The sequence below is a fragment of the Trichomycterus rosablanca genome, chromosome 19 (genome assembly GCF_030014385.1).
Source record: "Trichomycterus rosablanca isolate fTriRos1 chromosome 19, fTriRos1.hap1, whole genome shotgun sequence".
In the NCBI taxonomy this organism is placed as follows: Eukaryota; Metazoa; Chordata; class Actinopteri; order Siluriformes; family Trichomycteridae; genus Trichomycterus; species Trichomycterus rosablanca.
Window position 1 is genome coordinate 24,142,708 of NC_086006.1, and position 24,419 is coordinate 24,167,126.

The 24,419-nt window shown below is 40.6% G+C and overlaps 1 protein-coding gene across 5 annotated transcripts in view; it reads left to right on the forward strand.

The window, feature by feature from the left end:
- Nucleotides 1–208: 208 nt before the first annotated feature.
- Nucleotides 209–24,419, forward strand: part of LOC134333305 (cyclin-dependent kinase-like 5) — a 69,769-nt gene continuing 45,558 nt past the window's right edge. For all 5 annotated transcript variants that reach the window (XR_010015371.1, XR_010015372.1, XR_010015373.1 and 2 more), the window contains exons 1-3: nucleotides 209–304; nucleotides 15,049–15,269; nucleotides 22,795–22,829. Coding sequence is in view for 2 of the 5 variants with exons in the window: in XM_063015240.1 (XP_062871310.1) it covers nucleotides 15,206–15,269; nucleotides 22,795–22,829 (99 nt within the window). In the remaining 3 variants the exon portion in view is untranslated. The remainder of the gene's footprint in view (nucleotides 305–15,048; nucleotides 15,270–22,794; nucleotides 22,830–24,419) is intronic.

Here is a 24,419-nt window from a genome sequence, read left to right on the forward strand (position 1 = left end):
TTGACAGTTCAGGTCAGGAGGGAATCGTTGCTACAGCTTTATATACTGCCCCCCCTCCACCCCGGCGGCTTATCAGCGCTCTGATTGGTTTGTTTTAAAATGGGCGTGCGCGTGAAAGACAAATAGGGGCGTTCTGATTGGATGTTGGAAGTGTCAGTCAATTAAAACTGTTGCTTACAGCTCCAGTGCACTGACAAGTGCGAGTGGATTCAAGTATGCAGCAGCAGCAGCAGCAGAGATGGAGCTCTATTACAAGCTACAGCACCGAGTGCACATTGACCGATTCATCGCAAAATAAACATGAGTGAGTACCGGTGGCTGCTTTAATCTCTTTCTTTTTTTTATAATTTCTTTTCTTTTTTGTTTTTACTAAGTGAGCCTGTAGCAGTTCGATGCTCTATGGGTTAATTATCATGCACCATTATGTAGGAGGCGTGACGTTATTAGCCAGCTAGCCGGCTGAGCCTTGACGGTTGGTCCTAACGGTCAAAACTGACACGACGAGATGTGAGGAAAACATACGGCGAAGTAAAATTGTCACCAATTTTCGCTAATTCTCGTTATTAATGAGTAATAAATGTGTCCGTTTCACCTTAAAAAGAGAACCTCGAATGGTAACGTTAATAGTTTGTTTATTTTCAAGCCTGACCGGTTTTCATAATGATTGAGGGGGGCTGTTGGTGACGTCACTGCCAACTGTCAGCGTTGACCGCTGTTAGTCATGCGCGCGCACCGTCCGATCCAGCTGCCTTGTTTATATCCAGATCGGACTGCATGTGCTCGGCTGTTGCAGTCTGATTCTGCTGCTCAACCCAGTCTCACACCTACGCACTTCCAGCCTATTGCGTCGCAAACCAAAACAGAGCAACACTCATCCCACTCTCTGTGATAGCGCTCATACAGTCCGATCCAGAAGTCCTTGGCGTCGGTGGTAGATATTTATCAAAAAGGTTATAAAAGGTCTTTGCTGATGCACACACGCATACATAAATTCACACACACTTGCACATATACATACATACACTAACACACGATTATGCTTACTCATACACACTCACACACACGCATATATACACACACACACAATTGCACACATACTTACACAATGACACACTCATACACACGCACTAAAACTTACATGCACATACACACACCACCAACACAGTCTCGTTCCCTAGACTCTGACAACTTCAACACATACAACTACTTAGTGACTGTATTACTTGCATCTTAGAAGGTCCTGGGTTCGATCCCCAGGTGGGGTGGTTCGGGTCCTTTCTGTGTGCATGTTCTCCCCATGTCTGCGTGGGTTTACTCCAAGTGCTCCGGTTTCCTCCCACAGTCCAAAGACGTGCAAGTGAGGTGAATTGGAGACACTAAGTTGTCCAAGACTGTTCGATATAACCTTGTGTGACCTGATGAATCTTGTGTATGGAGTGGCTGCCGTTCCTGTCATGAATGTAACCAAAGTGTAAAATCCTAATAAACAAACAAACTTGCATCTTTGCACAATTGCAGTTTGCACAATATTGCATTCTTTTGCACCTTACTCTTTTATATCTCTGCTGCTATAAAACCCTACACTGTTAACTGTATATCAGAATATGTTTTTCTCACCTATCATTTACTCAGTACCATGTACTGTGTATATTGTATTGTCTTGCACTTTTTGTTCTATGTTGCACCTTGGTCCTGGAGGAATGCTGTTTCGCTTCAATTTGCACTTGTATATAGCTGAAATGACAATAAAGCCTCTCTTGAACTCTTGAAATAACTCAATCTCTAACATTACACATTAAATATACCCAGTATATAATGATCTTACAATGAACAACTAAAACATGTAACTGCAGTAAACCTCAATTCAATTATAATAATAAAAATCAAATGTGTCACAATTATTGGAACTTTTTCATGTAATATTAAGTTCAGTCCAGTTCCCATCACTCCAAAAACCAGCCCTATAAACACATGAAAATGCTCTGAAAACATAGACTTGAGAATGCCAGCCCAGTATGAGGTGAACATATCATATTTGGTAGCAAATACCTAAAGAGAAGCATTATTTGAACCTCCAGGTAGACAGAGGAGCAGTACTGGGTGCAGAGTATTGTGGCTCCTTAGCTAAAGATATGTTAAAATGTAAACATTCAATTATAAATGCAGTATAAGCTACCAAAAATGTACCCCATTATATACTGTTTCTCTAACAGTATATCTTGCATTATCTTGCATTGTCAGTACCTACAGTGGGAAGCATTTTTGAGTTAATGATGTTACAGTAACATACACAATGGAAACTGGGTCTTAAGAAATCTCTATCGTGCTGTGTTGGAAAGCTGTTTCAGTAACTTAGGATGCAGTTTTCATGTCAATGGCAGGCCCAAAGACTGAAAAATAACTGCATCTTCAAAAATGTGTTGTGAGAGCGAACAGAAGTTGAGTTTGAATTCAGTTTTTAGAATTCGAAAGAATTCAGATTTTTTAGGCTTCTAAGTCCTCCTGTGCTTTTTTAAAGTTTTTATTTCAGCACACCCCACCACTTTTAATGCAGGTTAGGTTAAGTTGCCATCTCAGTACCATCACAGTCAGAGCCAGTCATATCTGTGTAGACGCTTGGCTGGCCGATAGCACAGCTAAGATTTAAACCCAGATCTCAATGGTGGTGTGTTAACATGATAGACCGCAGCACCACCGAGCGCCTTGATATTGTTATTAAATGATAAAATTCTAATAAATGTGGATGTGATGATACACAGTGCCACATTTTGATTTGTTTACATTTACATTTTCAGCATTTAGCAGACGCTTTTATCCAAAGTGACTTACACAATGAGCAATTGAGGGTTAAGGGCCTTGCTCAGGGACCCAACAGTGGCAACTTGGTGGTGGTGGGGCTTGAACCAGCAACCTTCTGTTTACTAGTCCAGTACCTTAACCACTGAGCTATCACTGGATTTGTTCTTGGTCAAGAAGTAAAGGGCTTGTCTCAATTAGCAACAGGGCCTTTGCTGTATGGTGTGTGTGTGTGTGTGTGTGTGTGTGTAGGATCAGTGCAGTTTTAGTGTGATTGTTCACATTGAGGAACTGGGCCAAGAATAATTTTGAACCTATTTGTGCTTGCTTTGGCTGCTGTTATAAAAGGTAGGAGGATGATTCATCGATTAAGCTTAAGTTAGTTGAGGGTTGTTCTTTAGGATCTTATGAAGTTCGTCATTAAGAGCCAAATTCATGCTCTTATTCAGGCTTCTCGACCAGCCAGCTGAGGCCGCAATTGAAGCAGCAAAGGAGAACTTATTTGCCCACCCCCCTCAGACATAGCCACAGTGTCTTTGGGCACTAAAAAGTATAGGTCGGTAGCAACGTTTAGTTTCAAACCCAAAAGCTCAAGACATCAACAAATACACAAAACTATTTCTTAAGGCTCTCTTCACCACCGTGTTGGACCCTTGTGCATTTTATTCACTCGTCCTTCTCACCACCCTCTTATTTTCCTCTGATGTGCTCTGTAGGACAAAGCCAGGACTGTGTTGTGTGCTGGCTGCACCATGCGTGGTCTGTGCCATTAGATCAGTGGTTTTCATACTGGGGCATAAATACAAGTGGTGGTACTTAAAGCTCTTCTATGTGGTACTCAAGACTGAATTAAGAATTGACATACTTCCTTGTCAAAGACATAAAATACTTTTTATATTTATATGTTTATTTTTTATTTGGGTGTCTGGTCTTAAAAATACTGCAAATATAATACAGTGCATCCATACTTTACATACAGAGGTTTCAGTCTTGAAACATTTCTCAGATGACAAAAAATTATTACCTCATACAACTCTGATGGCTGAGGAGAACAGAAGAATAATGCCAGCTGTGGTGAAAAATGCAGACCTGTTAAGAATAAGGAGAGAAGGATGGCTGACCATGTCTCATGACCAATATCAGACCAATGTCTGTTGTTAATTTCAGTACAGACAGCACTTACAGTTTTAGCATGTGTTTAAACAATGGCTACATGTTGCTATAATACTCACACCGGCATAAGGAAAGAACCAAGACAGTGATCTTAAACAGACTCAAACCTTTTACTTAAAGTGAGGATTTAATGCACACAAGCTGACCGTATGTGTATGTGTGGTGTGTGTTTCATAGCATATAGGTGGTACTTGGTTTTGTTTTGGTGTAAACGGAGATGATCTGTAAATGATGGTTATAGTTGCAACACTTAAACTGCAGTACTTTCAGACTGTTTGTGTTACTGGCATTTGTTTTCTTGAGAACAGCCTAAAGCAAAGAGTTGTCATGGTTTACCAGGAGTACAAGTTTCTTAACGGTGTAGTGCTCGTCATCAGTAAAGAAAACAAACAGTTTCTCTCTAAAAGGGCAGAATTTTTTGTGATGATTGCTCTACTCAAACTGGTTATGGCTAATGGTAATTGATGTTGTTTAATAGCAGAACAGAATTGCAGTCTCTAAAAGGTGCAGAACAAATAAGTGTTCATTCTAATTAAGGGCAATTACAGCAGTATGCATAAGCGGTGAGGTTGACTTCTTAAAGCACCCTCTCCATTCACACATTAAACTTTGCGGATAACAGTAGTTTTATGAACAGGAGTGACTCCTAACAAAAACAGCTGTAGATTGCTCAGGTGCTGCAGCAGTATAACACTCTAGCCAACCAGTGCTGACATTTTTAAGTTCAATTGCTTTGCTAAGGGAAGCCGAGCACCTGCAGTCGTCCGAGGGTGGGATTACTGGTGGGGATTTCTCATGACTGCTGCAATTATGATCTCTGCTGGCTGTTTGATGGCGTCTCCACAATTAGATAGGGGATAATGGAGATTGGTGTATGACTCTCCATGCACAATACAGATCACCATATGAATTAGTTTGCTACTGCACACGTATTGGAGGGAGCATTTGTTAATCTCGGCTCTCCTGAGAGTCAAGAGTGGAGGTCAGCAGCAGTAGAGGAAACGAAATACAATCAGGTAATTGGACATGACCTGATTGGAAAGAAAATTAAATTAGAAAAACTAGAGCTGTTAAAAAAGCTGCCTGAATGGACCGTAACTAAAGTTTCATTTCATGTTTTTGCAATAATGCTTGTAATCAGAAGAAAGAAGATGACTTTCTTAACACTGGTTGTTTTTTTTTAAGCTGTTGTCAAGCAACACAGACAAACAAAGCAGGGACAGAGATCTATTCAGTGACTAGTGTATTATTAAGGTCTGGTATTAATAATGAGTGGTGATGATTAAGAATTGGTATGTTGGATAGGATTAAGGTCTGGATCAGTCAGAGCTCTGCAAACCATTTCTTAATGGAGTTGGCTTTCTGTACAAAAACATTGCCATGGTAGAACATTAACAGTCATTCAAGCATTACAAGATTAGCATTACAAGTTTTAGCTTAAAGATTTTACTGGACAGGGGGCCAGACCATAAATGATTGCTTCTTTAATGTAACTGTAGACTTCCTCGGGTCAAAGATATTTAAAAACAGATTAAGGTGAGCTTATGCTGAGTAAAATACTACTGCATGACAGTAAGAACTTTAGAAATGTGTCGATTATGGCTAATGTTATTGTGTCTCGTTGATAAATTTGTTCTAAAATCTGCTGTTATGTTGGACCATGAGGAACTAGTTAGGCTTTAAGAAGGCTGAGAAGCAGAGGCTTTGCAATAGGAGACCTGTTCCTACTGTTTTAACAAAGTTAAGAGAGCTCCACCTGCATTTAAAATACAAGAGGTTGTAGTCCTAAAAGCCAAAAAATGAACAAGAACATCTTTTTAATTACATTTTTAATTTAACTCTGGATTTTCTAATAGTTCAGGCTCTGAAGTTTGTATCCTGTCTATGTTGTACATATTTTTCTAGCTGACAAGTGCAACAATGCATAACACTATTAAGAAGTGTTTTTTAAGTGGCTTAATAGTGAGGGCAAATGATCCATGACACTGATAGGGAAGAGCATCCACTTTGCTATTTTTTACATTCTCTATTGTTAAGTGTAAAGTTAAAGTGGGTGAAAACTGGTACCCCGGTGCCTGTCAGGGATTTCAGCACTTGGCAGTTCTTACAGACTGTAGAGTTTTATAATTGGTTAGAATAACAAACTTTGCACCTCAGTGCCAGTGCACCTCTCCACATTTTTTCATGGCTGTCCTTCTAGCTTTAGTTTGCAATATCCAAATGTATTCCTTTCTCTGGGACATTGTTTGCACAGGAGGTTAGCTGGGTTATCAAGGCACAGTGACAGTACAGCGTCATGGCTGGACTCGTATGCATCTTCCTTCACTGTAAATGGCAAGATTGGCAAGAAAGTTTTTTCCCTTCAGCTGCTCCTGTTTTTTTTGGGTTGCCACAGTGGATAATTCTGGTTCACATACCTGATTTGGCGTAGTGTTATGCCGGATGCCCTTCCTGATGTAGCTCTCCTTATTTTGTCTAGGCTTGCAACATAAAAAGTGCGCCTCCCAAAAGCTAGGCTGTTCGGTTCATCACCCCCTTATCAGACATAGCCAATCATGTCTGTTTAGATGACCGACCGGTCGATGGCACTGCCGAGATTCAAACCTCAGGCCTCAGAAGTAATGGTTTGGGGTTCCAGTTGTTTATAGTTTACTTAAATTTTCCTTTATCCATTTGCACACCTTAAATTTTGATTAGGTTTGTGAAGTCTATACATTAGGGCCCTCAGTGATGCTGTCTGCCCATCGGACGTCTGCATACAGACATGATTAGATGTGTGTGTGTTGGAGGGGAAGGGGAGGGGGGGGTCGAAGCATCGTAATGGCCTGGCATCCTGTCTGGGGTGTGTTACTGCATTGCACCGAGTGATTCCAGGAAAACCGGACTCAGGATAATGCAGTTGCAAAACATGAAAAAGTCAACAACAACAGCCTGATATGGGCCTGCTGGTTGTTTTCAAGATGGCTGAGCAACTGGTGTACAGAGACGTGTTTCTCTTCTGATTATAAATAAACTAGGAGTAAACTATTACCTGTTTAGGAGAACTCTTGTAACTTTGTTAATGAAGTCCAGATGTTTTCTTCAGTGTTCAGTGTAAAATAACCAACTATCTGTGTTTGCATTTGCCTCCAATGCGTAAATAATTTGGCTTTGCTATTAAGGTCTAATATATTTGGAATATTCTGACACCTTTACTTGTTGGCTGCAGAGACTGCATGTAATGCACAACCATGCTTTATTGTTTTCTGCCTGAGGCCCCTGTGATATAAGCAGAGCGGAGTCTGCATTCATTTCCTTAATATAAAAACGTGCCACACCTGAGGAGGTGAAGGAGCTAAAGGCTAGCTTACATTTGGTAGTCTTTATATACAAAAGGTGAAGGTGTAGTATGGGTGTGTTTAGCAATGGAATCCTAACTCTGTTTCAGGGACAGCACTTGCGTACCAGATATGATTTATTAAAGCATTGGATATGTTGGTGGTAAGAGCTCCAGGAAAAAAACAAGCAAACTTTCTGTATTTGTAGGAAAGGCGCTAGGCTGTCAGCTGAACGGATTATGCATTGCATCAGACACTGTGAGCAATTCCCAGGCTAACCTGATGATTCTCAACATCTGTTGCGAATGAGCCTGCAGCTTCCTTCAGGCCTGCCCTCTGAGACATGACCGTTTGGAGTTCTACTGGATTGACCGTAGAAGGGAAAGATGGGGACAGGGAGAAATTTGTGGAGGTTAATTCCACAGGGAGAGTTTATTAAATATACAAGAGGATAACCAAATAATAATAGAACTGACAGTCTGCGCTTTGTGAAGTGTCAGTTGGCTCCAGGTGGAAGTGTTTCTATTTATCACGGTTTCTTCCTCACAGATCTGGCAACTCCTTTGTTGGCAAACCTGCTTTTGTCTTGAAACTGTGCGGCCTTTTGGTCTGGTCTGATTTTCTGCTGGCACATTAGGCCAGCACACTTTGTCTTTATCTGTGAACTAAGCTGGTATTGTGGGACTTTTCAGCCCTGGTCGAGCGAGCTGCCCCAGAGACAGCCCTGTTCTGGAGTGGGCCCCACGTTTATACCCACACTGGGCACCGGCTGCAGGGCGAGGTGCTGCTTGTCGTTGCATGGCAGCACGTTCATTGGTTTTTATGATCAGTGCAGAGCAGACACAGAAGGGTTCCATCATTTTGAGAAGACAGAAAAGCACAACACATGGAAAAATTCTCAGAATGTTACATATGTTTAGAAATTTTGTGATAACCCCCACCTTCTGACTCAAACTGGGAATTTTGTAAAATACCCGTCTTTATAAAATGCGTCACAATCACTGATTGTATCAAGCCTCACTTTTAATTTGAAAAATACGGTACTGTAACTGTAGACCTTACACCTCAACAAACCGTGACGAGCCTTCTTTCCGTGTTGCTTTTTTAAATATTTTGTTTATGCACTTTCTCCCCTTTTTCTCCTTTTTAGCGCGTCCAATTGCCCGATTGCATCACGCTTCCTCTCCACCAATGCTGATCCCCACTCTGATTGAGGAGATCGAAGCTAACCCATGCCCCCTCCGACATGTGGTCAGCAACCGTATGCATCTTGTCACCCACACTTTGACGAGGGCAATGTGGATCAGCACTGTGTACAGAGAGACACACCCTGACAGCACTCTTTTCCCATCTCTGTGCAGGTGCCATCAATCACCAGCAGAGGTCAAAATTAGAGATGGGACGATCGATCGGCTACGAATCGGTATCGGCCGATTTTTAATCAAAATATGCGATCGGCGATATTTCCTAAAAGTAGCCGATCCGATCGTGTGATATATAAAGACCATGTTAAGTTAACAGCTCAGTGGATTGATCCAGACTTTGAGCTACGAAGCACCAACCATCACATCACCATTCATCAACAATCGTACAGAAACCATCGTGAAAGCTCTTACGATGTAATTTTGCTGATTGTAATATTTACTTTAAAAAGATAATTCAACCCGGTCACATCAGAGTCGATTCTATCAGCACGTTATATAAACTCCTGGTTCACTTTGGTAAATCGTAAGCGGTTCTTACTTGTGATGTAGATGAGAACAGAAAACGTTACAGAGCCAATCAGAGGCAAAAGTTTATTCATTACCAAATTCGTTAGTTCAGGATCATCTGCTGAACTTTTAAAAAAACTTTTAGCTCCTTAGACGGAACGAGTCTGACTCGGTTACAGATCTGTGGTAATAGCGGTTTAATGAAGCTATTTAATGTAAGAGAGTCACACAAAATGTTCTGTAGTAGTTGGTGTTTATTTAAAACCACGACATTTAATTAATAACAGTAAACACGGAGAGAGAACTGAGAAGAGAAACTTACGCTTCACATAAAAACGAATCAACTCATGAATCAATGAATAACATAGCGATACTGTAAACAAAGCGTCTCTTCTAAAGGCACAAACACACACACACACACACACACACACACACACACATGCGCGCTGCTCCGGTTTATCTTTACTGTGAGGCTCTTTTTAAGTTTATTTACTGCTAATCCCCCCCCACCCCCCGATCGGAATCGGCTATCGGCCGATGTCCCTGAAAGGAGATCGGAGATCGGAATCGGTGCCAAAAACCCCGATCGGTCCATCTCTAGTCAAAATTGCATTAGTTATGAGAGAGTCCCTATCCCACCCCTATCTGAACAACAGGCCAATCGTTGTTCATGTGGCCGCTCGGCAGGCAGACAGAGCTGAGACTCGATACGATGTATTCGAGATCCCAGCTCTGATTCCAGCATGTGTTTTTACCGCTGCGCCACCTGAGCGACCAGTTACGTGTTGTTTTTACCTGTATTTGCATGGATTTAGAATATAACATCCTGTCACATTCATTGTTAAAGTATTCAGTTTTGTACAGACCCAGTGCCTAATTTTCCCTTAAATGCTCTCATGTCTTTCTTTTTCTTTGACATTTTCCCAGTTTTTTTAAATGCCAAGCTATTCAGTTACAACAGTGATGGAGGCAATTTGATGAACTGAAATTTCTTGTGAAGCTAATTTGAATCCTGTGAATGAAAAAGCTGCATTATGTTGCTATTTTTAACACATTCAGAAATTAACTTTAATGATCTTCAAAAAAAGTAGTTAGTGCCTTAATAAAAAAAAACAAGATTTCATTATTTCTTTTAGAATTTAAGCTAATTATCATCTCTGTCATCAAACAAACCCATTTGCATGGTGTTAGTTAGAGCCAACCAACCAGCAGTCCTCTCACATCGCACCTCTGAATGATGTGATGCCTCTGGATAGTGTGAACGAGCAGCCTGGTGTTCTTCTGCTGTTTCAGTGACAGCAGCCCACATTACCACCATATACTCATACAGAACAAAGTACAAAAGCTGAACACTCTGCTCACAAAACCACCTCATTAACAGAGATGTGAAGAAGTGTGTGCTTTTGAAATCCACGCCATCTCTCTCTATAATCACGTCTGTCAGTTAAAATATGATTAGTTTAGGGAAGCACCACACAGCATTCTAACAACATTACTACAACACAAATATTTATGTAAATCATGGTAGCCCACTATTGCTCAAATCTGGGTTCAAATCTCAGTGGTCCTATCGGCCGGTTGAGTGTCTACACAGACATGACTGGCTATGTCTGAGGAGGGGCGGGGGTGTAGCCATTGGGAGGTGTACTTGTCAGTTCACTCTCAGTGCTGATCCCAGGCCCGGGAGGGGTGTGTCAGGAAAGGCAGCCGACATAAAAACTGTAAAAAGGGGGGAAAAAAACAAAAAAGATTTACATTATATAATCATATAATAAATACTTTGAGGTATTTGCTAAAAGGCTGAAGATGAAGAGGAATTTCACCTTTAAGCATGACAATGACCCAAAGCATACCACCACATCAACAAAAGAAAGGCTTCAGCATACACACACAATATTAAATATTTGTTTTCCCCCACTGTCAGGCAGCAAGAGCGAATGTAACAAAACTTTCTGCTGCACATTATCATAAAGCTATTTTATTTTGCCAGGAAAGTGTATTTACATGCTCACAGCTCACTCTGACTGACTTTTCTAAAGGTCATTGTTAATAGAACATGAGAAAAGAGTAGCTAAAGCTAAACGTTGTTTGGTAAATACTTAAATATTTGATAGTTTTACTATCAATTTAGTAAACAGTAATTTAAACTGTCATTTTTATGCTAGCAAACAAGTCACTCACTTCTCAGCACCGCTAAGAAGGAATCATGCGCTTCTGAGTGACAGATAGAAGGGACAAATAAAGCAGTTTTTTTTTGTTGTTATAATTTATACTTTTATATTTTCTTGAAGTGCTAATTCTGATTCCACTTACATTTATGTTTTACTGCAGACACTTTTATCCAAAGCAACTTACAATTGTGTCCAGTACAATGCAAACAGGGTTAAGAGCCACGCAGAGAAGACCAGCAGTAGCTACTTGAGACAGTTACCTTGGCTATGTCATCATTGGCTATGTTTGATATACAGGTATATACATACATATATATACAGTGTATCACAAAAGTGAGTACACCCCTCACATTTCTGCAGATATTTAAGTATATCTTTTCATGGGACAACACTGACAAAATGACACTTTGACACAATGAAAAGTAGTCTGTGTGCAGCTTATATAACAGTGTAAATTTATTCTTCCCTCAAAATAACTCAATATACAGCCATTAATGTCTAAACCACCGGCAACAAAAGTGAGTACACCCCTTAGTGAAAGTTCCTGAAGTGTCAATATTTTGTGTGGCCACCATTATTTCCCAGAACTGCCTTAACTCTCCTGGGCATGGAGTTTACCAGAGCTTTACAGGTTGCCACTGGAATGCTTTTCCACTCCTCCATGATGACATCACGGAGCTGGCGGATATTCGAGACTTTGCGCTCCTCCACCTTCCGCTTGAGGATGCCCCAAAGATGTTCTATTGGGTTTAGGTCTGGAGACATGCTTGGCCAGTCCATCACCATTACCCTCAGCCTCTTCAATAAAGTAGTGGTCGTCTTAGAGGTGTGTTTGGGGTCATTATCATGCTGGAACACTGCCCTGCGACCCAGTTTCCGGAGGGAGGGGATCATGCTCTGCTTCAGTATTTCACAGTACATATTGGAGTTCATGTGTCCCTCAATGGAATGTAACTCCCCAACACCTGCTGCACTCATGCAGCCCCAGACCATGGCATTCCCACCACCATGCTTGACTGTAGGCATGACACACTTATCTTTGTACTCCTCACCTGATTGCCGCCACACATGCTTGAGACCATCTAAACCAAACAAATTAATCTTGGTCTCATCAGACCATAGGACATGGTTCCAGTAATCCATGTCCTTTGTTGACATGTCTTCAGCAAACTGTTTGCGGGCTTTCTTGTGTAGAGACTTCAGAAGAGGCTTCCTTCTGGGGTGACAGCCATGCAGACCAATTTGATGTAGTGTGCGGCGTATGGTCTGAGCACTGACAGGCTGATCCCCCACCTTTTCAATCTCTGCAGCAATGCTGACAGCACTCCTGCGCCTATCTTTCAAAGACAGCAGTTGGATGTGACGCTGAGCACGTGCACTCAGCTTCTTTGGACGATCAACGCGAGGTCTGTTCTGAGTGGACCCTGCTCTTTTAAAACGCTGGATGATCTTGGCCACTGTGCTGCAGCTCAGTTTCAGGGTGTTGGCAATCTACTTGTAGCCTTGGCCATCTTCATGTAGCGCAACAATTCGTCTTTTAAGATCCTCAGAGAGTTCTTTGCCATGAGGTGCCATGTTGGAACTTTCAGTGACCAGTATGAGAGAGTGTGAGAGCTGTACTACTAAATTGAACACACCTGCTCCCTATGCACACCTGAGACCTAGTAACACTAACAAATCACATGACATTTTGAAGGGAAAATGACAAGCAGTGCTCAATTTGGACATTTAGGGGTGTAGTCTCTTAGGGGTGTACTCACTTTTGTTGCCGGTGGTTTAGACATTAATGGCTGTATATTGAGTTATTTTGAGGGAAGAATAAATTTACACTGTTATATAAGCTGCACACAGACTACTTTTCATTGTGTCAAAGTGTCATTTTGTCAGTGTTGTCCCATGAAAAGATATACTTAAATATCTGCAGAAATGTGAGGGGTGTACTCACTTTTGTGATACACTGTATATATATATAAAAGGGGAAAAAAACAAAAAAGATTTACATTATATAATTATATAATAAACACTTTGAGGCCTTTGCTGAAGAGGAATTTCACCTTTAAGCATGACAATGACCCAAAGCATACCACCACATCAACAAACAGTTTGTTGGATATAATATATATATCCAAAAAACTGGTTGACTTATTTATTTTAATTCATTTATTATTATATGCTCAGTGGGATATTCCACTTGCACACCAGCAACGAGTGTCTGAACTCCTCGGTTTGAAACTCGGTGTTGCCTCCGGTCGGCTTTGCGCCATCTAGCGGGCATAATTGGCAGTGCCTGCAGCAGATACTAATTGGCCACCGTATCTGCAGGGTGGGGCTGGACTATGTGTGGGTGGGTGGGTCTTCATACACTGTGTAAGGACCCTGATTGGCGGAAGATACGCCTGTGCACACTGCAGGGCCGAGAAGAGTAGGACTGTACACGTGTCGGAAGAGGCGTGTACAGCGACGTGCTCTCCTCGGATGCAATCTGGTATCCCTCAGCAGCGGAAGACAAAATTGAGTGTGCTAAATCCTGAGAAAAATGGGGAGAAAATGCATTAAAAAAACAAAAAAACAAAAACCAAGCATGTGCTTGAGTAAAGCAGCAGTCTAATACACTAGCACACCACCACAGAAACATGTTTTTAAGCCTTTGTGGGGCCACCAGCCTGATCTGGTTGAGCTTTTACAACAAATATTAAGCAAGCCTACTGCAGAAAAATGTTACAGTGAAACTGAGGAGGAATCCAATGACAGTAAGTTAAAGGAACGTGTAACAGTACAAATCACACGTACAGTTAATCTGTTTTTTCTTTTCTTTTGGACACTACATTTAATAAAACGTTTAGTGTTTGGGGTGGTGAGATAGTGGGGTCATAAGTTATCAGTACAAAAAGTGACTTTATATTAGTTTCTGATTTTGGAGGAAATGAGACTCCTGGTAGCACAAGTTCTAATAAAAGAGTAATGCATTTATTGTTTTTATCCATTTTAAACATAGGAGATGTTTTGAAGAGGTTCTCTACACTTATCAATCCTTTTCTAATTGGCCAAACTGCCTGGACACACTTTTGCCACCAAAGATTTAGCTGTACTGCAGACCTGTTAGTGCTGTAAATAAGATGAATAGGATGCAGTGTGGCACACTGGCAACAGCAGTACAGTGAGTCAGAGTTACTGAGTCATTTCCATTCAGCATTGACAACAAACCTCTCTTACTCTCACCCAACCCACATACAGGCATGTTTACCTCCAGAGTAAAACAGAGCATTAGGAATGGGAGGATCTCTGGATCTGCTTCACATTCTAAAAGCTGTCAGCCGGCACACTAAGTATAAAAAGATGATGGTACTAGATGGTACAGAGAACTCTAATGGATGCATGGTGCAAATTGTAAGCATGGTTGTTTGTGATGTGAAGGTACACGATTGTTTTCTACTGGATCTTCGAAGAATCCTGGTAGCACAAGTTAAAAAAGGTTATCTTCCTTTCTAATCTTCAAATTAACAAGAACAAGTTCGTAGCAACCACTATTATGATTATTAAATCATTGCAAGTAATGAAGCCATTTTTGTGTAGCAGGGTTGTTTAACATGAGATCGTTATATAGAAACTAAAGTGTGTTTTTTTAGAAATTGTGCTGATCACTGCTGCTCTTGAGTGCCTGTTTTAATTTTAATACCAATACATTTTATTATCGATGTAACTCCTATCATTATGCATGATTGTGTTTAATAGCTAGTAAGATATCTAGTATCTTAGCTAGTTTTTTCTGCAGGTGATTGATTAGATAAGATGCCCCCATAATCGTTATAACCATAATGAAAAGATTTTTAACATAAACAATTTTCTCTCTGTATATTTATGTTTACAATGTGTCCACAGATGCAAGTGCAGATTTAAAGAAGCTACGCAGAATGTTCAGTGGGCCGAACTGAGTGGAGCATCCTTTGCCAGGTTACCCCATGCCCCCCTGTAACCAAGAAGAAAACCTTTCACCCACTCGATCTCTGCCCGTTTCGTCTGACCACCATTCGTCTTGATGAGGAACCCTGTCATCGGTGATGTGATGAACAAGTTTGAGGTGCTTGGGATCGTGGGTGAAGGTGAGTGTCAGGATGATGTTTTCATCACAGAAACTTACACACACACACACACACACACCAGTGCAGTGATTTTGTTTTGGTGGTTCTGGGAACTCGAGTCAAATGCTAGCCGCATCTCTAGAATCATGAAAGCAAACAGGATTTGGAGTGCCACAATAAAAGGGTCTGAATACTTTTGTTTATAGTTTTTTTGTTTTTTAAATAATTATCTAAATTCTTTAAAAACGTTTTCACTTCGTCATTATGGGTGATTAAGTGAAGAAAAATGCAATGATATTCATTTAATCAAATCCACAACACAAAGTGTGCACAAAGTCAGGGCGTCTAAATACTTTCTGAATCCACTGTGTGTTCTCAGTATAAGAGATAAGAGATAAGATATCCTTATATGTCATATATACATAGACAGATGTACAGTATAATGAAATTCTTTCTTCGCATATCCCAGCTTGTTTGGAAGTCGGGGTCAGAGCGCACGGCGCCCCTGGAGCAGAGAGTCAGAATACAGTCGATTGTGAAATAATGAATGTTTGCTACAGAGGTAACTGTTGTGTGTGAATCTGTATGTATGTGTGTGTGTGTGTGTGTGTGTGAATCTGTGTGTGTGTGTGTGTGTGTGTGTGTGAATCTGTATGTATATGTGTGTGTGTGTGTGTGTGTGAATCTGTATGTATGTGTGTGTGTGTGTGTGTGTGTGTGTGTGTGTGTGTGTGTGTGAATCTGTATGTATGTATGTATGTGTGTGTGTGTGTGTGTGTGTGTGTGAATCTGTATGTATGTATGTATGTGTGTGTGTGTGTGTGTGTGTGTGTGTGTGTGAATCTGTATGTATGTATGTGTGTGTGTGTGAATCTGTATGTATGTATGTGTGTGTGTGTGTGTGTGTGTGTGTGAATCTGTATGTGTGTGTGTGTGTGTGTGTGTGTGTGTGTGTGAATCTGTATGTATGTATGTATGTGTGTGTGTGTGTGTGTGTGTGTGTGTGTGTGTGTGTGTGTGAGAATCTGTATGTATGTATGTGTGTGTGTGTTTTAGCTCATGTTTTGGCAGTGATTATAGCCTGCTGTGTGTTCAGCTGTCAGAGGAACGGATTTGATTCTGTTTTCAGCCACAAGCATGACCCGCTTTTGGCATGGCCCGAATCTTTTTGTCTGCATATAGAATTATCAGCTTCTGTAATAGCATAACAATTCATTTTTGCTATCTATAGGTGTTTTTAAAAGCTGATTGTAGAATGTACAAACTTTATTTTGAGAAATGTTGGGACATTTTGTTTAATGGAATAAAAACAAGAATTTGTTATTTGTTAATTTCTTTAAACCTTCATTTAACTGACAAAACATTTTCAGTATTTTCATTAACCAGCTTAACTGTATATTGTAAATATAAACAATTTTTAAATATGATGCCTACAGCACACTCAAAACAAGTTGGGATGGCAAATGAATAGAAAAAATTTTATAAAATATTCAAGTTACAAAGGTTGGAGATATTCCGCAATAAGCAGGTGAAGTCTTAACAGGTGAGGGAATCATGCTCATGCATAAAAGGGGGATCCAAAAAAGGATCAGTCTGTACAAGCAAAGACGAATCGTGACTCACCACTTTGTACGAAAATATGTGAGTCTATCAGTTAACAAGAACATTTCTCAATGTAATTTTGCAAATAATTTAGATGTTTTACCATCTACCAAACATAGAATTGTGAAAAGATTCAGAGAATCCTAAAAAATTATGTCCAATGTTTTTGAGTGTGTTGCAGGCAATAAATTCAAAAATTTTATTTACAAAAAAGCTGGTCAGTAAAAACATTACAAATTTTTTTCTTTCCACTTTTCTGCTTAAATAAAGGTAGAAGAAAATAAACAAATCATTGATTCTGGTTCCAACGTTTTTGGAAATGGGGTTTGTACTTTATGGCAAGTAAATTAAACAAGAAAAACAGTTTTGCATTGGCTGTATAATGCAACTCTGATCATTTTGCTCCATTCAATTTTTTGGATACAGTTAAGTGCCAAACATGTCATCATCCCAGTCACCCTCAGCTCATGAAGCCCCAGCGCCTCTCTGAATGGCAGAGAAATGCTAGCACGGTAACACAAGCAGACATTTAGGCTTCATGCCGCACTTAGCAGAGGAGAGTTCACTGAGGCAGATTAATCGCAACTCTCAATCACTCAGCAGGACTTCACTACCATGTGTGTGTGATGGAGGGCATGAGTTGGGCTCATCACACTGAGCTGATATCATTGAGCAACTGCTGCAAGGTCATGCAAGGAAAGTGATTTTGTGCAATTCAAATTCAAACACATCTATAATACTTTAAAAAAGTAATCACTCTGTTTTACTCTTTATTACATTTAACTGTCTCTGAAGGTATATTTAAGTTGACGTGTATAATGTAAACGTGTGTGGCATAATAAGATCCACACTGCCTGAGTTCTGAGGGTTAGAATCCCAGGCTGGGCTCACAAATACAGAAGGCGCATAGCAGTACATGAACTTAGCTGTAAAAGGGACAGTTATTAGTGCACTCTTAGTGCCAATCCCAAGCCTAGGTAAATAGGAGGGTTGTGTCAAAAAGAGAGATCATGGATAAAAACAATGTAGTCATATTCAGTTACCTCATTGCATTTCTCTTCCTCTTGCTGCTGACCTCCACTCTAACCGAGGAGACCCGTGACTAACACTCGCCCCCTCCGACACGATGGAGAGCGTACTGTTTGACTTTGCTGCTTTATCAAAATCAAGCATAACACCAAAGCCGCTGTCAACACTCTTATTTTCCATGTTAAACAATAAATTAAAAAACATTAAATGTAATTGTACATGGTTAGAAAGTAGCCGACTTGTGGAAAGATGTAGACCTCATCGAACAAAGCAGATGCTTGCTAGTATGCAGAAATAATTTGTGTTGCCTGGCAGAAGTCCAGGACTGTTTGTGTTTGCAGAGTCAAAGAAATTATTAAAGAAATAATGAAATCATAATGTTGGTGTTTATTACTGTTAACTAATAATTGGCGCTTGTAAAACAGTTGTACAAAAGCAGTATCACCCTCCTGCTGATATTCAGTATAACAGGCACAACCTTGTGTATAATATCGTTCAAGTACTGGATTGTTTGGATTCCATTTTTGGTTGATTCATAATTTCACTTTAACTTCCAGACAAGTCTAAAAACACACAACATCAACTCCAGTAGTATAATCCTCAGTCAATTAGCAACCACTCCAATGTTCAAGCGCTGCCTGTAGGCGCATCTGCTGGAAGAATTGCACTCAGTATTGGTGTTGCCAGTTTCTCAGCTGGCTGTTCCCCAGAGTGTGACTTTAATCAGTTTAATTAGGCCTTTGCTGTTCAAGTGCTAATAAAGTTTTAGCTGGAGCTGGAAGCTGGAGACAAGACAACGTCTGATGCTGGATGAAGCTGTTTTTATTAAGTCCAGAAGTGAAAATGTAACCAACTGCTTGCTGCTGGAATGAACAGCATTTTCTTTCATTTAAATACTTTATAGTCCTAGTTTTGTTTAATGTAATGTAATGTAATTTATATAATATGTAATGTGTTGTCATGTGTTTTGGTCATGGTGGGTCTGATGCCAGATAAAAATGCTGGAGAGTATCAGCAATACACCCTGGACAGGGCACCAATAGATCACAGGGCATCAAACACATTTACAGCTAGGAGTAATTTCATTCTGCATGCTTCCTGCGCTCAGGTGGCTCAGCAGGAACTTTTTTCTAGGGCAGCAGCCTGAGGAGATTTAAAGCTTGCTTGACTGTGTGCAGTGGGTGCAGCTATACTTTATCACACTCACTGACAATGATTTAAAAGCCATGGCAGAAAGTTGATTACATCAGCACATTGAAACATCCAGGTTACTGCATGTATGTATTAGCTCAGCTACATCTGAGAACATCATAAGGAAAAAAAATGATTGCACTATAGGGTGCACCAGAATTTGTAAAGTTGCCTTATATTTGCTGGCTGTTAATTAACCATGCCAATCTACCTAATAGATTCTCGATCCCTCAAAGTATGTGATAGCTGGCAGCAGATGTCATAGCTGAGGGTATTTTTTTTGGCCCTCTTAACACTTCAGACCATATTTTTGATTGCTCAAGGGTCCAGGTCCTGTGTTCTTTGCTCCATGTGCATCAAGACTTTTGAGACTATTCCTATGTGTCACAGCCTGTAGTTAAGGTGCTGTACTAGCGATCAGAAGGTCATTGTTTCAAGCCTGACACCTCCAAGCTGCCAAACCTGGTTCGTAATTCTTAACTGCTCACGTGTCTGCTAAAAACGTAAATGTAAATAAACCACTATTTATTATGAAATTATTATGAAAGTGATTATAAAAGTGATTATCTAAGGGCAGATGACAGCCAACAAGTATGAGGACATTTCACTGGTCCATGTGAACCTTATGGTGCAAGTATTATTTTTTTTATAATGTTCTAACATTCTAAAATGATGATACACCCTTACATACTGCTGAAATGATTGTTTAGAATGGTTTGATAAATGCTGGAATAAAGACAAGTGCCGTCTATGCTGTCATCATGTTTGAAAATGATTAATCCTTTATGGGCGGTTCTGAAGTTTAAAAACGTGTCTCGGATCAAACACATGTGCATGTGGTTTAAGGCGAGTGTGTGGGCACAGATTTGATTTTTTACTGAACTAATTCTGTAAATCCACTTAAATAGGAAATTGTTTTTGTGTTTTTAAGCACGCAGTTCTCATTTGCTTTTAGGTCCAGCCCCACGTTTCAGCTGTTCAGACTAATTCAGTTTACAGGTGATCCCTTGGTTGTTTTTGTGCCAGTGCTGATTGAGCTGGAAGTCTTTTCATGGAGCTCTCAGTACTCTGAGCTTACTGCCCCTCAGGGACGATTCGATTTGTGCCACAGATAATGCTGATAGCATCTGTCCTGCCAAGCCCTAACAGTGCCTACTGTGCCCCACTTAATCTTTCTCTCTCTCACACACATGCACACACAGCACTTGCACATACACACACATGCACACGCACACACATGCACATAAACACACACACACACACACTTGCACACACATATAAACACACTCGCACACACACACACACAACACTTGCACATACACACACATGCACACGCACACACATGCACATAAACACACACACACACACACATGCACACACCCACACACTTGCACACACATAAACACACTCGCACACACACACACACTTGCACAAACCCATAAACACACACACGCACACACAACACTTGCACATACACACACATGCACACACACTCGCACACGCAAATGCACACGCACACACATGCACATAAACACACACACACACACACACATGCACACACCCACACACTTGCACACACATAAACACACTCGCACACACACACACACTTGCACAAACCCATAAACACACACACGCACACACAGCACTTGCACATACACACACACACACTCGCACACGCAAATGCACACGCACACACATGCACATAAACACACACACACACACATGCACACACCCACACACTTGCACACACTTATAAACACACTCGCACACACACAACACTTGCACAAACCCATAAACACACACACGCACACACAACACTTGCACATACACACACATGCACACGCAAATGCACACGCACACACATGCACATAAACACACACACACACACATGCACACACCCACACACATGCACATAAACACACTCGCACACACACACACACTTGCACACACATATAAACACACTCGCACACACACACACAACACTTGCACAAACCCATAAACACACACACGCACACACAGCACTTGCACATACACACACATGCACACACACACTCGCACACGCAAATGCACACGCACACACATGCACATAAACACACACACACACACATGCACACACCCACACACTTGCACACACATATAAACACACTCGCACACACACACACAACACTTGCACAAACCCATAAACACACACACGCACACACAACACTTGCACATACACACACATGCACACGCACTCGCACACGCAAATGCACACGCACACACATGCACATAAACACACACACACACACATGCACACACCCACACACTTGCACACACATATAAACACACTCGCACACACACACACAACACTTGCACAAACCCATAAACACACACACGCACACACAGCACTTGCACATACACACACATGCACACACACTCGCACACGCAAATGCACACGCACACACATGCACATAAACACACACACACACACATGCACACACCCACACACTTGCACACACATATAAACACACTCGCACACACACACACAACACTTGCACAAACCCATAAACACACACATGCACACACAACACTTGCACATGCACATGAACATACAAACACACACACTCGTGCACTCACACACAAATGCATATGCACACACATGCACATACACGCACACTAACGCAGTTACACACAAATGCACACGCACGTGCACAGATAAATGCACACACATACACATGTACATACACATATACTTTTCTTTTACCTCTCAATTCAAAATCAGTCATTATCACAGTTCTATGAGATCCGGATGTGTGACTTTGTAGTGACGTCCATCATTAACAGTTTTTATCTTAGTTCGCAGACTGCTTAAATGAACGGGTCAGTAAGTCCCTACAGCAGGTCCCTCAGAGGAGTCACATACTTTCTTTACCTGACTGGCTCATTCACTCACCAAAGGTGACCGCATGCAAATGAACCAATCCTTTTAACTTAGGAAACAATTAATTAATTTGTTCCCAGGTACAAAACAAGCTTAGCTCATCATTAGCATGTTCTCACAATTAGAGATGCTGATGATAAAATCATTTTCATTTCAGCACTGATAAAGGGGACGTGTTATTACAATAAGCACAATATAAAGGTTTTTGATATAACACATAACATCAGATGAAGGTCACATGACCTCAGATGTTCTTTCTCTATTATACAACAGTTTATTATACAACAAGTACCCTCTATACTAGCCCATCACTGGACCTCCCACGACCCTGACCAGGATTAAGCAGTTTATTAAAAGGAAAATTATTAAATAAATAAACAAATGTCTTCAGTGTGACCAGATTCTTTTTCCAGGAATGTACACTAAATGGCCAGAAGTATGTGGACACCCCTCCTAATTACAGAGTTCATGACACACCCATTGCTAACATATAAAAACCAATTATATAAAATGAACTATATGGTATCTGTAACTCTTTTCTTTGTAAAATGCAAAGCATACCAAGTCTTTTTGCTTTTTATACTGTTTATCATTGTCATTTTTTGCTGAAAAATAGCTATGAAACGATGATTCATCCTGGAGCTGGTTGGCATGATTCAGTGTTTTTTTTTACTGAAGGATGGAGAAAATAAATAAGAAATGCACTTTTGAAACCATAGCTAAAAAAGTGTCTCACCGCTAAGATGTATGAGAGCACAGATTACTGCCCTCCAGATCTGACACATCTCTCTTTCTCTCACACAGGAGCGTACGGGGTCGTGCTCAAATGCAGACACAAGGTAAGACCCGAGAGCTCTTCTTCTACGTTCTTTATTAGGGATGAGATGTTTACGTACCCACCTTGTCTTTCTGGTTTAATACCTCACCATTTTTTTAAAAGAAAAACATTACTTTGTATTATTTATTATATTATACAGGAAGGGAATGGAACTCAGATGGATCCAGGGTTAAAATCTCAGCTGTGCTAGCAGCCAGTCAGGTGTATGCATGGATATTATTGGCTGTTGTCTGGGGGGTGGCTAGTAATAGGATGGTTACATCAAAAAGGGTGTCCAGCGTAAAAACTGTGCCAAGTCTGGTATGCAGATCTGTTGTGATGACCCCTAATAGCAAAGGCAGCCAAAAAGAGAAAAAAATGATACAGGAAGAGGAAATCTTTTAATAACTTTGCTGAAACCGCAGGCATTGTGCTCAGACTTGGTGCCCTGTGGCTCTTTACCACCGGTTGTAGCAGATGGCCTTGACTGAGTTCGTTCCAGCTCCATTCTGTTCATATTGGACCACGACTCAGCCCTCAGTGCCATGCTGTATAGACCAGGCTGGCTCTGTAGGGTATTTTGGCCATCTGGCTGTAGCAGTGTTGTGACTGTAGCTATCAGCATGTCTGTTGTCACCCACAAAACCGACTGTTACCTGCTCATGGTAAATAAACACATGAGATTGATGAGTGATGTACAGTTTCCACCCCTGCGTGCCCGTGAGTCCCTGATATAATGCAAGATGATTTCCAGTGTAAATGACACATTGAAGGGAAAACACCAACTTTTAAGAAAACACCATTAAAATAATGTGACTTTGGTGGAATTGCAAGCAAATACAGATAGCCAAAAATATTGGTACCCTTCCGCCATTAACTCTAAATTAAGTTGAAAATGTGGAAGGGTTACGCTCATTCATAGCAGAGCCGTCAGGTTCTGGTAGTTCCCTGTCTTTTCTGAAAACTGGTCTTGTCGCTGATGCCTGAGTATTCTGACGTATTGCTGCATTTCTGTGCTATTCCTTCTCTGTTCACTTTTTCCGTTGCTGGTTGAGGACATTACTGTGTTTTTAGTTTACTTTGTTTCTAATAATTTGGCTGCTTATTTATTTACAGTTTATTCACAATCCCACTTTTTCGATAGTGGCTTTTAGCCACAGTATCATCCTATCATCCTACATAGGACAGTGGTAGCCTAGTGGCTGGAGCTTAGGGCTGGGCGATTTTGCCCAAAAAAACAATCTCGATTATTTTAAAATTATAACCGATTGTCGATTACGATTTCGATTTTTTTTGTTCTTGTATAATGCAATTGAAATAAGACTCAGATTACTTTTTTTTGCATTGTAAATTAAAATGACTGCAGAAGTGCAAAAATAGTAACAGCACCACCTATAATTATCCTTTTAAGGATCTAAAAATTTATAACAATAACGATCACAATAATTAAAAACAAAATGGAAATCTGAATTATCTATATGCTTTATAAGAATAGCTCACAAACAACTCTTTTTTTTTTTAATAATGTGCAGCAAAACCTTACATTAGGAAAAGGACTAAAAAAAAGTTCTTTACAGGTTTCTTAAAAGAAACACGAGTCTGTGCTGTGCTG